The 14505-nt window shown below is 39.9% G+C and overlaps 2 protein-coding genes across 2 annotated transcripts; one reads left to right on the top strand and one right to left on the bottom strand.

Moving 5' to 3' along the window:
• Positions 1 to 3853: 3853 nt before the first annotated feature.
• Positions 3854 to 11447, top strand: LOC131314262 (sorting nexin 2B-like). The gene is made up of 5 exons (XM_058342788.1): positions 3854 to 5256; positions 5487 to 5696; positions 5806 to 6063; positions 9749 to 9835; positions 11052 to 11447. The coding sequence occupies exons 1-5, from the start codon at positions 4180 to 4182 to the stop codon at positions 11130 to 11132; spliced, it is 1713 nt and encodes a 570-aa protein (XP_058198771.1). The 5' UTR covers positions 3854 to 4179; the 3' UTR covers positions 11133 to 11447.
• Positions 11448 to 12422: 975 nt separating this feature from the next.
• LOC131314258 (PRA1 family protein B3-like) lies at positions 12423 to 13457 on the bottom strand. The gene has a single exon (XM_058342781.1). It carries the CDS (start codon positions 13264 to 13266, stop codon positions 12628 to 12630), a length of 639 nt encoding a protein of 212 aa, XP_058198764.1. The 5' UTR covers positions 13267 to 13457; the 3' UTR covers positions 12423 to 12627.
• Positions 13458 to 14505: the final 1048 nt, after the last annotated feature.

Genomic DNA, 14505 nt, shown 5'->3' with positions numbered 1-14505 from the left:
CTTATTTTTATATAAACAATAATTCCTCCATAGCCGAGGAATTCCGTCACCGCTGGCAAACACGATCCATCCTGGAAATTCCGTGTGTTTGTTTGGGTGAGTTTGAATATTTTAATTGAAAAGAGAGTGAGAGTAAAGAGCCTGATACAGTAAATATTTTAAAAATGGGCAGCTAAAGTAATAAAGTAGCTTTTTAAGGTGTAAATTGGTCCAAAATTTATAGAATCTGGTGCGAATGCTCTAAAGAGTGCATCTCTGGGCGTCGCCCAACGTTCGACTGACATCGAGGCCTTGGCCGTCTGGGGCCTATGGGCCATGGGGGTTAGACATCGGTTTAGTTTTGACTTTTGAGAACTAGTACTAGGAGTACATTTTATAGTCATGGTAGTTTGGACCAAGTCAAAATAACTTGGGGCCTCTTTGGCTTGATAAGTCAAAATTATAAGCTTTGTTTGATTGGGAGTTTAATTTAGTTTAATTTTGATAATAGATGGAGAGAAAAATATGGTAATGACTAAAGAGAGTAGTAATGATTTGAGAGAGATGAAAAAGTACTAATTTGAGAAATAGAGTAATGATTGAAGAAAGAAGTAAGGTAATGATTGAAAAACTAAATTAAGTACTGAACAAAGCCAAAAATTTTATTCAAAATAATTGTATTTGTTAATTTTGTCTCAAAGTTTTGCGACTTATTGAGTCGTCTCGTCAAGAGTAATCGAAAAAGTAAAATAATGATCGAAACTCATAATTCGTATACGGTAGCGGCTGGTTTTCGATTCTGGTTGTCAAAATAACTTGGGGCCTCTTTGGCTTAATAAGTCAAAATTATAGGCTTTGTTTGGTTGGCAGTTTAATTTAGTTTAATTTTGATAGTGGATGGAGAGAGAAATATGATAATGACTAAAGAGAGAGATAATGATTGGAGAGAGATGAAAAAGTACTAATTTGAGAAATAGAGTAATGATTGAAGAAAGAAGTAAGGTAATGATTGAAAAACTAAATTAAGTAATGAACAAAGCCAAAAATTTTATTCAAAAGAATTGTATTTGTTAATTTTGCCTCAAAGTTTTGCGACTTATTGACTCATCTCGTCAAAAGTAATTGAAAAAGTAAAATAATGATCGAAACTCATAATTCGTATACGGTAGCGGCTGGTTTTCGCTATTTAATGGCTGTGGTTGATCGAGGAAATTGAATGTATAACAACTCACCCTTTACTGGTCCAATAACTTGTTTAGAGTCTGATCAACATAACACAAAATGCTAAAAGCCCAAGTTGTTTGGTAATAGGAGATGGCCCTAATATTTCATTGAAACTTCTTTTAATCCACCAATGTGGGACCAACACTGGAGTATTACAAATGGGTGGTGGTGGTGTTCAGAACGGAAGAGAAATATGGGAATCGAATGAATGCAAATCAGAGAAAGAGGCATCAAGTAGCGACTTTAAGATTTGAGAAATTGGATGATGGCTCATCTTCTTTTACTCCATATATAATTTATAGTTTTTGAATCATATATTGCTTTGAATACATAACAAGGCACAAAATATATTTACCTCTTGAGCTCAACCCTTGAGTAAAACAACTGAACCTTAGAGAAAAATTGGAGCCTCATACTGGCACTTCAACTTTTTGATTCACTTGTGTAACAAAAAAATAAGGATTCTTGACTCACTTGATTTCCATGAGAGTAAATAGCCACCACCCTGTTAATTATGTGCACGGGGTCCTATAGTTATTTATCTCTCTAAATTGGAATTTTCGTTTTCTTTCTCGTGTTTATTTGTGCACGTTTATTGATCAGGTATATTAAATTTTATAGAGGCATGGTTATTCAGAAAAAAAATCCAGTGGGAAGAGGGGTGATGGATTTTTAGCCCACAAATAGTATGGTTTGGTGGGGTGGATTACTACCCATTTAGGCTTTGGGTTGGCAATGGTGGTTACACGTGGCAGGGGTTATTTGGGCACTGTAATTTAGGGACGGTATTCAGTGAGGGTGGTTGGACAATGTAAATGGAGCTTCGGGGGAGGATATCAATGATGAGGGTTTCTAGTAGTACAATGGTTTTCGTTGGAGATTATTTTTTTTTACATCAAAAAAGAACTTCATAGATAGATAAGGAGTCATTACAAGAGTGCAAAGATAATAAGTACAACCCCAATTCCATTGGAGATTGTGCGGGGCCAAATGTGATGACAGAAGATGGGACCGATTTCATGGAGGAGGGGCTTCACGCAGATAACGGTGGATAGGTCGATAACAGAAATTTCAGCTGATGATAATCAAATACTACGTTGATAAACACACAGAGGTATGGATCAGGTGGAACTTTGATAATGACATGTTTGGATGCTTCCGGGGGGGAATTTGAGCGGTTGTTTTGTCCTTAGATTTAAAAAATAGCCATGAATTATCCAAAAGAGAAAATAAATAGCCATGACAACTCCCATCCAAAATCTTAACAAAATTCTAAGTTTTTTCTTCCCTTTCATACGGTAGATTGCTAGGGACTAATTGGTAGTGGTAACAAACAAGAGTTGAGCATCTCTTCCATAAGAACTCGAACTCAAGATCTATCTCTTAAAAGGGAGAGTAACAAACCGACCACACTAGATATGGTTTTCAAAGGTAAGGCGACAAGTGTCTACCCCGTTCCGCTTTCTCAAGCAAGTACTTAAGAAATAAGGATCAATTTTCAACCTTAAAAATAATAGACTTACGAAAATATTTTTTAATTTTTTTTACAGTGTTTAATAGATCTCATCGAAATCTATCAAACAAAATTCATATTGCATATTTTTTGATTTCAGTAAACGTATTATTTTTAAGTTTGAAAATTGCAAATAAGTACCTATTTTTTAAGGGGAATCTGGAATACAATTAAATTACATTGAGGGGGTAAAGTGCCTGACTTTATACAGTAGGGGCAACTTGGGAATGGGTAATAATTTGAGGGGGTTGAATGTACTTTACCCTTTCTTTTTGGTGTTATCACTTTTACGTAGTGCTCCTCCGTTCGGATTTAATAGTCTTTCGTTCAATTTTAATCGGATAAAAAATGAATTATATTTTTAAATTGATAATGAATTTTATATCCAATATGAATCTTGTTTGTTAGGTTTCAATTAGTCCTATAAAAAAATATTTTCAAAATTACATAAAATATTATAAATTACAAGATATAATCGATTAAAAAATAGCATAAACTCTAAAAAAGAGTATTAAATCTTGACGGAGTAGTAGTTAGTTTTAAGTTTAAACCCTCCTATTAAATAATCAAACAAAATTTTTAGGACATTTTTATTTACTCCATGTCCGATTGCTTCGAGACAAATACATAATAAAAAAGTGGTGAAGTGCCGTAGGGAGTTTAAAAAAGAACCTGGCTACCCACATATAATCTGTGCAAAGATTATGCACATATTTTATTATGAGGCTTGCTATGGATCCCACAAAAATAATCAAAGTCGTTCATTAAATGTAAAATATTTTTTCGATGGTTCCCATGAAAATTTAGCTTAATCCGATACATATAGATACTCAATCCAATTATCTAACTTTTAATTATCCTGAAATCTGAATAAAAAGTTAGACGATTGGATTGAGCATTTATAGATATCGGATTGAGCTGATTTTTCACATGAGTCCTCAAAAAATATTTTATATTTAATAAACGGCTCGAATTATTTGTCTAAAACCCGTGATGGACTCCGCAGTAAAACGTGCACTAATAGTCTATATGTGAACAGGCTTTTTAAAAAAAAATAAAAATTACTCCACTTTTGATCCAACCTGACTCTTCTGTTGAGGCCTTGACAAGCTACGCTGCTACGGTAGCTAGTAGCTACCCCTATCCAAAATTCCAGCCCAGGGAATCTCACAAGGAAAACAGGTACGAGTAGTTAGAAAAACGACGGATTTCCAAGAAAAATCACTTCCATCTCCCCCCTCCCGGCCCGATAACCACGTGCCCCGATCATTCCCTCCGTCTTCTTCCAGGTATCACACGGGCTTCACTACTACTCCCCCCCGCGCACGATACCTCCAACCGCCGTCCACGTGAAACACCACCACTAACAATATCAGATGTTAACAGCTTAGAGAGAGAGAGAGAGAGAGAGAGAGAGAGAGAGATTGAAATTGATATCCGTTTCAGTTTCCAATTCTTAAAACATGATGGGTTCAGAGATCCACGCATCAAGAGAAGAGATGGAAAGCCTCGTCCTCGACGATTCCTTCACCTCTAAATCCTACTCTAATTACAAAAGCGCCATGACCTCTCTCTCCGATTCCCGCCTCCACCACCACCACCACCCCCTCGCGCCTCCCATCTCCTCCACCCCGGCCGACACCGATCCCTTACTCTCCCCTCCTTCCCCTCCTCCGTCACCGCCGCCAAATCACACTGAAATCAGGAGCCCTAAATCAGTTGACCCCCCGCCGCCGTACAACGACGTCGTTTCGAACCCCCTCGACGGCGACGACGACACCGCATTCGAGGTCAACGGAATCGAAAGCCCTAGCGAAGAGCCGGAGAAATCGACGGTCTTATCGAGATCCGCGTCGTCAAGCTCCGAGTACTTGAAGATTGTAGTGTCGAACCCTCAGAAGGAGGTGGAATCCTCGTCGAACGCGCTCGTGCCCGGAGGTAACACCTACGTCACGTACCTGATAACGACGCGGACGAACCTGGCGGACTACGGCGGACCGAATTTTATCGTCCGGAGGCGGTTCAAGGACGTCGTCACGTTATCGGACCGGCTGAGCGAGTCCTACAGGGGCTTCTTCATCCCGCCGCGGCCGGACAAGAGTGTTGTGGAGAGCCAGGTGATGCAGAAGCAGGAGTTCGTGGAGCTGAGGCGAGCGGCGTTGGAGAGGTACTTGAGGAGGCTCGCGGCACATCCAGTTATCAGGAAGAGCGATGAGCTGAGGGTGTTTTTACAGGTTCAGGGGAGGCTGCCGCTGCCTACGAGCACCGACATGGCTTCGAGGATGCTTGACGGGGCGGTGAAGCTGCCGAAGCAGTTGATTGGGGATTACTCGGGGAGGAGTGTGATCGGGCCGCAAGATGTTGTGCAGCCTGCGAAAGGGGGAAGGGATTTGTTGAGGATATTCAAGGAGTTGAAGCAGTCTGTGAGTAATGATTGGGGAGGCTCGAAACCGCCTGTGGAAGAGGAAGACAGGGAGTTTCTGGAACAGAAAGAGCGGTTGCGTGATCTCGAGCAGCAAATTGTCAATGCCTCTCAGCAGGTGGTTTTTAATTGAGCCATCATCGTGTTATACTGTATATGCATTGTGTGAGTTAATACTACTATGTGTTATGCTGTTTGCTGTTTGCATTTGGGCTGAATCACATATGAAAGCTCAGCAAGATAGGGTATAGATTTGGGTTACGTGGATTAATATGTATGTTTTGGGTTTACGAGGCTTAATTGGTTGTGTGAGTTAATACTACTATGTGTTATGTTGTTTGCATATAGGCGGAATCACTTGTGAAAGCTCAGCAAGATATGGGAGACACATTGGGAGGGTTAGGACTAGCTTTTATTAAGTTGACGAAGTTTGAGAATGAGAATGCTGTGTTCAACGCGCAACGGGTGCGGGCCGCTGATATGAAAAATGTGGCTACTGCAGCTGTCAAAGCAAGCAGACTATATAGGGGGTTAAATGCTCAAACTGTCAGTCATTTGGTAAACCGTCAAACAGCCTTGTTTGGGTTGTAACTCAAATTTTGAATTGGACATTTTTAGGATGAATGTTAATCACTCTTAAGTGTAACTTCTAAAATGTACGTTGCAGGACACACTGCATGATTATCTGGGGCTGATGTTAGCAGTTGACACTGCATTTGCAGACCGTTCTAGTGCTTTGTTGACAATTCAAACTCTAATATCAGATTTGTCTTCTTTGCACTCGAAAGTCAAAAGACTTCAAACTTCATCGTCGAAAAGATTCGGGGATAACTCTAGGATTCACAAGATGGAAGAGTTGAAAGAATCTATACGTGTCACTGAGGATGCTAAAAACTGTGCCACCAGACAATATGAAAGGATCAAGGTATTTTCTTTTTCATTTATATACTCCGTGGGCGTGGACTGAGGTGGCTTTTTTCTACTCTTCAAGTATAAAATTTGCTCATTGACCGAAATATTGCACTGTTTGGCTAAGTTTACTCACTTGTTATCACCATATGCGTACTGCTTTCTTATTGTGTTGCTATTGGATGAATAATTGCTGGAAGAGCTAGATGGAAAAGGTTGTCTACTCAAATCGTTGAAATCTTAGCTTTCCACTACTTAAAGTCGGTTACATAGTAACGTATAGTTTGCATAAAGGCCATCGATTATCTTTTGTCTTCTCACAATTTTTGCTTTCTCATTGTTCATTTTGGCGTCTTCTTCCTCAGTTGAGTCAATCCACTATGCATGAAGATATCCATTTGTCTTTCGGAAGATTATTAAGATCTTAGATGACTTTGTATTCTCCTCCTTGGTTGTTGCTCTTGTTCTTGTTTCCTAACATGCACTTCTCCGTTGTAAACAGTCTGATTCTATAGCTTAGAATTTCTTGGATGCATTTGTTGTCTTATACTGTAATGAAAGAATGTCCTTGTGACAATCTAAGAAGATCTTACTTCGGTTTAAAGGTTCAAAACGAGAAATTGTTCTACTCTATTCTGCGATCTTGATACTGATATAGTTGATACTTTCCTTCAATTTTGAACTTAAAAGGGTTATCAAGGACGCTAGTTTTTGACAAAAACAAGTTGAAGGGTGGTGGGTGCTGTCAGTGTTTAATTGTTGGAGTTGCATAATTCCTATGAAACACACGGGCATGGTGTGAAATATTCCTATTATGCTTTCACTGCTTTCTAGTAGAGTTTCATGCATAATGTGATAGTATTATCCAGATTTTTGCGGTGAACTCAACTTGCTATTTATGCTTGGTGGGAAGATAAAGATATTTTGGGATCCTTGTGACAAGTTTTGCAACTTGTCCAATATCCTGGATACATCCTGGATGCGATGTCTACACTATAGCGGGCACATCTGCCATTTCGGGGCATTCCATATCACAATTGTCAAATATGAAATCAGATGATCAAAATCACCCTTTCCGTTATTCGGATAAAATTGTGTATTGTGAAGATATGGTTATAATTGTGTAGTAGAAATCAATTAGGGCATGTTTGTTAACCATACTAGCTAATCTGGGACCAGATAATCCAGTGTTTGGTTGGGGCACATGCCCGGACTAGCTAATCCGGGACTAAATAGTCCCTCTACAGCTGAACTATATATTGTCACCCCAACCCTGTCCATAATTAGTCCTCCATCCCCAATTACCCAATTATCCCTCTCCACCTTCAAACTTGGGTTTTTAAAAGGAATTTGGAAGGGCAAGCAAGTAACTTGCTGTGTTTTTTTTATCATCCACCCAATTTTATCCACTCTTACAACCTACCTATCAAATCAAGTATAAATTATCTCACTTTATTAGTTGAACTCCCCTTCTACTATATCGTCCTCTTAATTGCCCTTCTTATTTAATCCCCAAGTTAGTCCGGCTAACAAACGGGCTCTTATGGCCTGTTTGTCTGAGGGATATGGAGGCTGGATGTCGGAGAGGCCAGATGTAGCATCTCGAGTCCTCCCATATCCGGTGGTGGTTTACATTTTTCACAACAAGATGTAGAATCCGGGGATTAATTAGTACCCCTGCAGCCGGATATACTTGTCCCTCCCCTCACCCCGTTGTTGTTTTATCCGGCTTCCAAAACTCCGAAGTACCCTCAATTTGTGCTTCACGGAGCGAGGCTATGCTGTTACCAGTCCGGGGCCACCATCGTTGCTGCTGCTAAGCTTTCGGTTTTCATTTGGTCGTCTCTTGGTTCTGATCTGATATATATCTACATATACATATACACAGATTTAAAAATTTACCTTCTAACAGTTAAAAATTGCAATTTTACCTTAAAATAAAAATGGAAATTATGTTATTAACCCTGAGGAGGGTGTGGCGGTGGTGAAAGAGGAAGGAAGTTGGGTTCAAGAGTTGGACTTGGGGCTTGATGGAGCAAGTGCAAAGTATATACGTGGATATACAAATTTTATGAACTTTAACCTTTAATTTAAAAGAACAAAGTAAGGCAATTTTGGCCTTTTAAAAATTTAACAAGGGCAAAATAGGAATACACCACATTTATCTATTATCCACCCACTCTATCCACCCATATCAACTACTACTCAAACCAAGTATAACCTAATCCCCCCCTTCTTAACTAATCCACCCTCATAACCTATCCACCGATAAACCTTTCTTCCTTATCCACCCAATACCTTATCCATCCAACAAACGGGCCATTAGATGTTAAAGGACCTGGGCTATGAGCTTTGCGTAATCACGAGCCTTTATTATGTTATTGATTAGGTATAATCTGTTCTGAATATTGGTGAATCCATACAATATGTTTTTGGTTCGAAGAAACAAGAATCAAAGATCCATCATACAATAAGCTAGAAATTAATTCAAATCACCAGGGTGAAATAGAAATTAATTCAGATCACCAGGGTGAAATAAATTTAACACGATATGCATGCCTTTAAACCTAACCAAACCAAATGAAGCTTTATGTCCCAATCGACTGTGGTGAGCTACATGAATAATTTTTGCGACCCCACTTTATCATGTGTATGTGTTCACTCAAATTTAACTCCTTACCATTTTTGTGTCCATACTTTATGCCGTTTTATTTAGTCCCTTTTTTTTGGTAAAACGCATGGATAAGGTTGAGTCAATTGCTTGGTGTGTTAAACAAAATTCTGTGATACAACCATTGATCATATGATTCTATGCCAAATCATGATTCATTGATTCATCCCAGACACGAGTCGATTGTTTGGTGTATTGATCCGAATATGGCAATATGGATTATGGATCATATGGCTGTTATAAAAGAGTTTCATGCATTTAGAAGGGCTGTGCTATATTGATTCGGGTACAGGTGCAGGTAAGTGAGTAAGGGTCAGATTCATCTAATTTTCATCTCAAGGACGCCAAAAAAATTCAAATTGTGCTGCCGATAAAAAATCATATTGGTTAAATCTCTTTATTTTTGCTAGGATAGATGTTCACAAGGTACCTTGATGCATTTCATGCATAAACAGTGGAACTTACACTTGTCTGGTGTCCGCATGTCCATTGCGTAGAGCTTATCCATGTTAGACACGTGTTTTGAACTCTGAAGCTACAGTCTAAATCACGAATTATGTTTCTGTTTCTATATTTGGCACAAGTGAGATTGTTTCTACTCATGTAAGGTAGATTCATACAAATGTACAATTAAAATCAAAACCCTAAACAAAAACTAAACTCGCCTGTAAGGTCGGTTGATGAAGGAAAAGGAAGAGAAACAAAAGGTTCCTTATAGCTTAAGCTGAGTATAATGTAAAACGTGTTCTAAGTAAGATTCGAGAAGGTTCAAGTGGTGCAACACAATATAGGGGTTGGTTTGGTTGCAACTGGATCTCGGTATCATAAATAGATGATTTGTGAACAAGAAAACACTTCGGGTGCTGTTACAGGAAAGTGTTTTGCGGTTGTATTAGCTGATTTTCAAGAGCACATTAGACGCATGTGATTTATTTTTGTGCAAACTTTATGGTTGCCGTACTAACATGCTTCTGGGTCTTATTCATCAACTGTTATCACCCTTATCTGATGCAATGTTGTGTACCTGCAGGAAAATAACAGGTCTGAAATCGAAAGGCTAGATAGAGAAAGAAAGTATGAATTTGTGAATATGTTGAAGGGATTTGTGAGTAATCAGGTACTCTCTGGTCCACACTTTATTAGATGCTTGGAACTATCCATGGAACATAACCTCTGAGTTTAATCATGTTATAGTGATGTATGTGAACAACTATTATGACTTGGTTTAATGAGTGTACATTGACAGACTTTAAAGTGTGGAATTTATAACCAAATTATTGGGATCCTGCTATCTACATTAACAATGTGTTCTACATTAATCTGATGATAAGGCCGATTTTTGTCATACGTAATCTCCTCAGCTGCTGGTGCTTGAGATCAGTTGGTTAGTAGTTTTTCCCCACAATTTATACGGACTTTTTGATAGTAAAGTTAGTCAGTGTTAGTCTAGCATTGGAAATACGTTTCCCTGGATTGCTGCCTAAGTTAGAGAGCATCGTAATGTTGATGGTTGAACTAGTTTAGCTTCGGCTATGAAATTGATCTGCTTGAAGGAAGTTGTGAAGTCGAATGGAAAGGAGTTTTGGAGGGTGGAGATACAGAAAACTTGAGTTCTGAATCAAATGCTATTCCCTTGTAAATAGGATTTTGAAACTTTTATGCATGGACACTGCTAACTATGCGTAATGATTCTACCTTTTGCGGTAAATAGTGGACAGAAAGGAAGGTCATTCCACATCGACAAAAAACCAACACCCAAGCTGCACAGCTTGTGGGTCCCCTTGCCACTCATGGGAAAGAGTTACGCGGTGCCATCCTCCCAATGGGTGGGTGGGTTTTCTGTTCAGCTTGTGATGTTGGGGACAACCCCCATTACTGCATCACTATGTATTGCAGTATTGGCTCTCACAGAACATCCTAAATTAGCACTGAGTTTTTCCCTATAATGTCCTTTTTGATGATGGAGTGCATCACCGTCTGGAAGGGCTTAAAATAATGACCATAGTGTTTAGATTCACACCAGGTACTTTCACATACGTATGCATCTTGACATTCTATGTTTGCTTCTTTATGTAGAGTCAGCCACACGAGCTTTGGCTTTCCCAGGCATCATATTCTTGTCAATATTAGACATTAATTCGAAGTCGTGTAATAATATCTTTGCAGATGTTTACAAAAATCTTACCCAACAATTTCAATAGTTGCTGTCGATGACATTGTGTTCTTGAGAAATAGTGACAATGATATGTGGTCCCGAGATGTACTTCTATGGATATGTCCATTTGCTCTCGTCATTCTGCTAATTGTGCGCGTTAACTTCTTTTGAACAACAGGTGTCATATATGGAGAGAATTGGAAATGAGTGGGCAAAGGTTGTGGAGGACACTAGTCGATACGCGAAAGATAGTGCCTGAAAAGTGCGGCTGTATATCACATGTTTAGCTTTTCCTTCCTCTTCTCTTTACATTTTATGTGTGAAGTGTGAACTATTAGGAAATAGCAACACATTCATCATAAAAAATAAAGATAGAGCATCTGCTAGCCTTTCAAATAGCATCTCTCTCAGTTGTACTTGTTAGAGCTAGAATAATATTGAGGTTGTAAATTGCTTCCTAATTTTTTTCCTAGCGGTTTCCAAAATTGGATTCCTGAATTTTGACATTGTAGTGGGGAAATACTGGGAGAACACTGGAACTATACTGGGCATGAATACATTAGCTGCTTTTGTATTTGCATCTACTTGATAGTATTATTTTCTATGAAGCTCTGATGCATTCATATTTCATGATTCTTGGTTCTTGGAGCTCTTTTACTTGAAGGGAGGAGACCATCAATATATTTGATTGAATGAGACCAAGGTATTGACCTAGGATTAGGTACTTTATGCCCGGGCATGATGCACGAGTTTGAGTCACCGCGTGTTGTGTTGTGGCTTCCCCATCCCGTATTATGTTTTGCGACTTCGATGCACTGCCTCACTGTTTTTGCTTGTTTTATTTGTTGGTAGATGAACGAAGTAGATCATATTGTATTTCCCGATTATTGCCCTGCAAGGTTTTGAAATGAAACTATAACCCTTTCTATTGGACAAAAAGTATTGATTCATTAGACAAGGTTTTGAAATGAAACAATAACCATCTGTTGCAACACCCCAATTAAATTTTCCTGGATTCTCTTTTACTCTAAGAAAATTCCCAGAATTCCTCTCAGAGACTAACCCCCGTCGCTTAAAAGTTTAAACTGGATATATCCACTCCAAAGCCTCCAACTTATACACAAACTCGAGCTCGAAACAGTTAAAAGGTTGAATATCATTCAAATTTGAGGGGTCCAATCTTTTCTGTCTCGAAAATTCGAATACTTTTGTACTAAGGGGTTTTTCGGCTTGAATTGTGTGATTTTTTTTTTTTATGTTTAAAATTCAACAACCGGGAAATCTTTCTGCACAAAGGATCCTGTCTCCAAATTTGGTCCATTCAAGTTCTGTACACATAACCTTTGGGTTTTTTTGAACGGCAAACACATAACCTACCTTTGGTTGCCACCTTGAGAGTGAACTTGAAGAATGGGTCAATCGACCTTGCTTTACTGGCATTCCATCTGTTGGGATCGACATTCTAATCCCAATATTTTTTTGCAACAAATAATTTAAATCTCAGTTTCTAACAATTGGGCATGTCAATGCTACCGATTCATTAAACTCCTCGAACAAAATTTAGCAGTAAAAAAAATTAAAATTCAAGAATTTGAATTCTCAAACAATTTCACGTAGGATACAAACAAGTGCCATATGTCTTAACAAATCGTAAATCAATTAAATCCGGGCCCTAGATTTCCGATCCGGTGCGTTGCACGCTCCACCGGTGTAAAAAATACTTCGTAGACAACTTGGATCTGATCAACACGACTTCAAGCACGCGAGATTACAACGGAAGGTGCAGCGGCGACGGCAGCAGACGATGCGGCCCCGCCGACGTACGAGAAGAGGCCTGATCCCATCTGCTCTTGATCATCGAGGAACAGGTCCTCTGGAACCCTAAACGCGCCGTGAACGCACACGATCGCCGATCCAACCAGCGCGGCCCACAGGAGCAGGGACCCGACGCTGGTGAGGAAAAACACGATCACCGTCAGCGCGATCAGTACCCCCAGGGTTTCGGCGTCGGAGAAGGTGCGGCCGTAGACGACGACGGGGTGTTCCTGGTGGCGGAAGACGTAGAGGAGGAGCCAGGCGGCGAGGAGGGAGACGAGCGTGAGGAGGGAGAACGGGTGGGAGAGGAGCGAGAAGGCGAGCACGGCCGCGACCACGGTGAGGTAGTTGACGCGGAAGTAGGAGGCGTTCTTGCGGACGCGGGAGGCGGCGACGGCGAGGTTGTCGGGCCGGGAGAAGGCGGTGTGGTCGGCGAGCTCCGTCCAGGGGCGGCGCCGTGCGAACGCGCGGCGGAGGGAGTCGGAGGAGCGTGAGGCGAACTCGCGCAGGGCCGGGGAGGCGATCGACGACTTGTACAGTGATGTGACCGAGATTGGGAGGATCGGTGGGGAGGACATCGGTGGAATTTGTGGGAAAGGCGAGGGGGTATTTTGGGTAAAAGCACGCGGTGGACGTTGGCAGAAAGCGACAGGTCTCTGGCAACGAAGAAGTGAGAGAGAGAGAGAGAGAGAGAGAGAGAGGTGATGGTTTATTGGTTTTTGACTTTTTGTAGTGAGAGAGGAAAGTCGAAGACTGACGGGGGTTTCTATCCGATGCGGTGTAATTATAGGGTTTTCGTGCGTGTTTGGGAGATCGAAGACCGTTGATTTTGAAATGGACGGTGGTGATTGGTCTTTAGTTTGTCGCGATTGAGGCGTTTTTGTTTTTCCTTTGAGGTAAAATTACACATAGACCCTCTCATCTATACATTTTAGACACGATTACCCCTTAACCTTTAAAATGCTCAAAAGCATCTCCTCATCTATAACCGTTAACTAATCAGCACCCCTTATCTATAACCGTTAACCAATCAGCACCCCCTCATCTATAACCGTTAACCAATCAGTACATTTCTGTCAAAAGACAGTTAAGTTGTAGGGGTTAGCAAGGACAATTTTTTACAGATGAGGGGGTAAGTGTGGGTGAATTTTAAGGGGTAGAATCGTCATTTTTTGTCATTCCAATGACAAGTGTTTACACAATTTGTTAACACTAATTTAGATGATGACAAGTGTCATGATTAATAGTTACTATGGTTTTATTTTCAAAAGGTAACGGTTTAGCCTTCTTTCAAAGGCAGTTATAGACGAAATTAAGTAAATGAACTAGATTAATTAGTCGAGTGCATGCTTAACCGTTTGTTACACATGGCAGTCCACTGTGAAGTATGTTCGATTACAAGAAGATGCAAAGCAGTTAGATTAATTGCCCAATCCAGAATTTGAAGAAAGGAAACTGCTCATATTTAAATCAAATGAGGGAAATGCTCAGATTCAAAATTCAAGATAAGAAGATGGCCTATAAATAGAAGAATCGAAGTGGTTTACAAGGACACCCAATCGCCCAACGGCTTATCTTTTTTTATCTTTTCTAGGAGTAGTTGTAATTTGTAATCGTTCACTCGACTATTTTAGTCGGTTGTACTTCTACTTTAAAGATTAATAAAGTCCATATATTATTATTATTCTATATTTTACCCACTTCATTGTTTACTTCTAAAGAAGTCTTGATAACGGGAAGGAATCAAACTTCACATTTCCAACATACGTTTCAATCATCTCCATTGATTTTGATCAATTGAGAAATTTGGTAAACAC

The sequence above is a fragment of the Rhododendron vialii genome, chromosome 13a, assembly GCF_030253575.1.
Source record: "Rhododendron vialii isolate Sample 1 chromosome 13a, ASM3025357v1".
NCBI lineage: Eukaryota > Viridiplantae > Streptophyta > Magnoliopsida > Ericales > Ericaceae > Rhododendron > Rhododendron vialii.
Note: the sequence above shows the minus strand (reverse complement) of the source record. Positions and strands in the feature narration are given on the sequence as shown.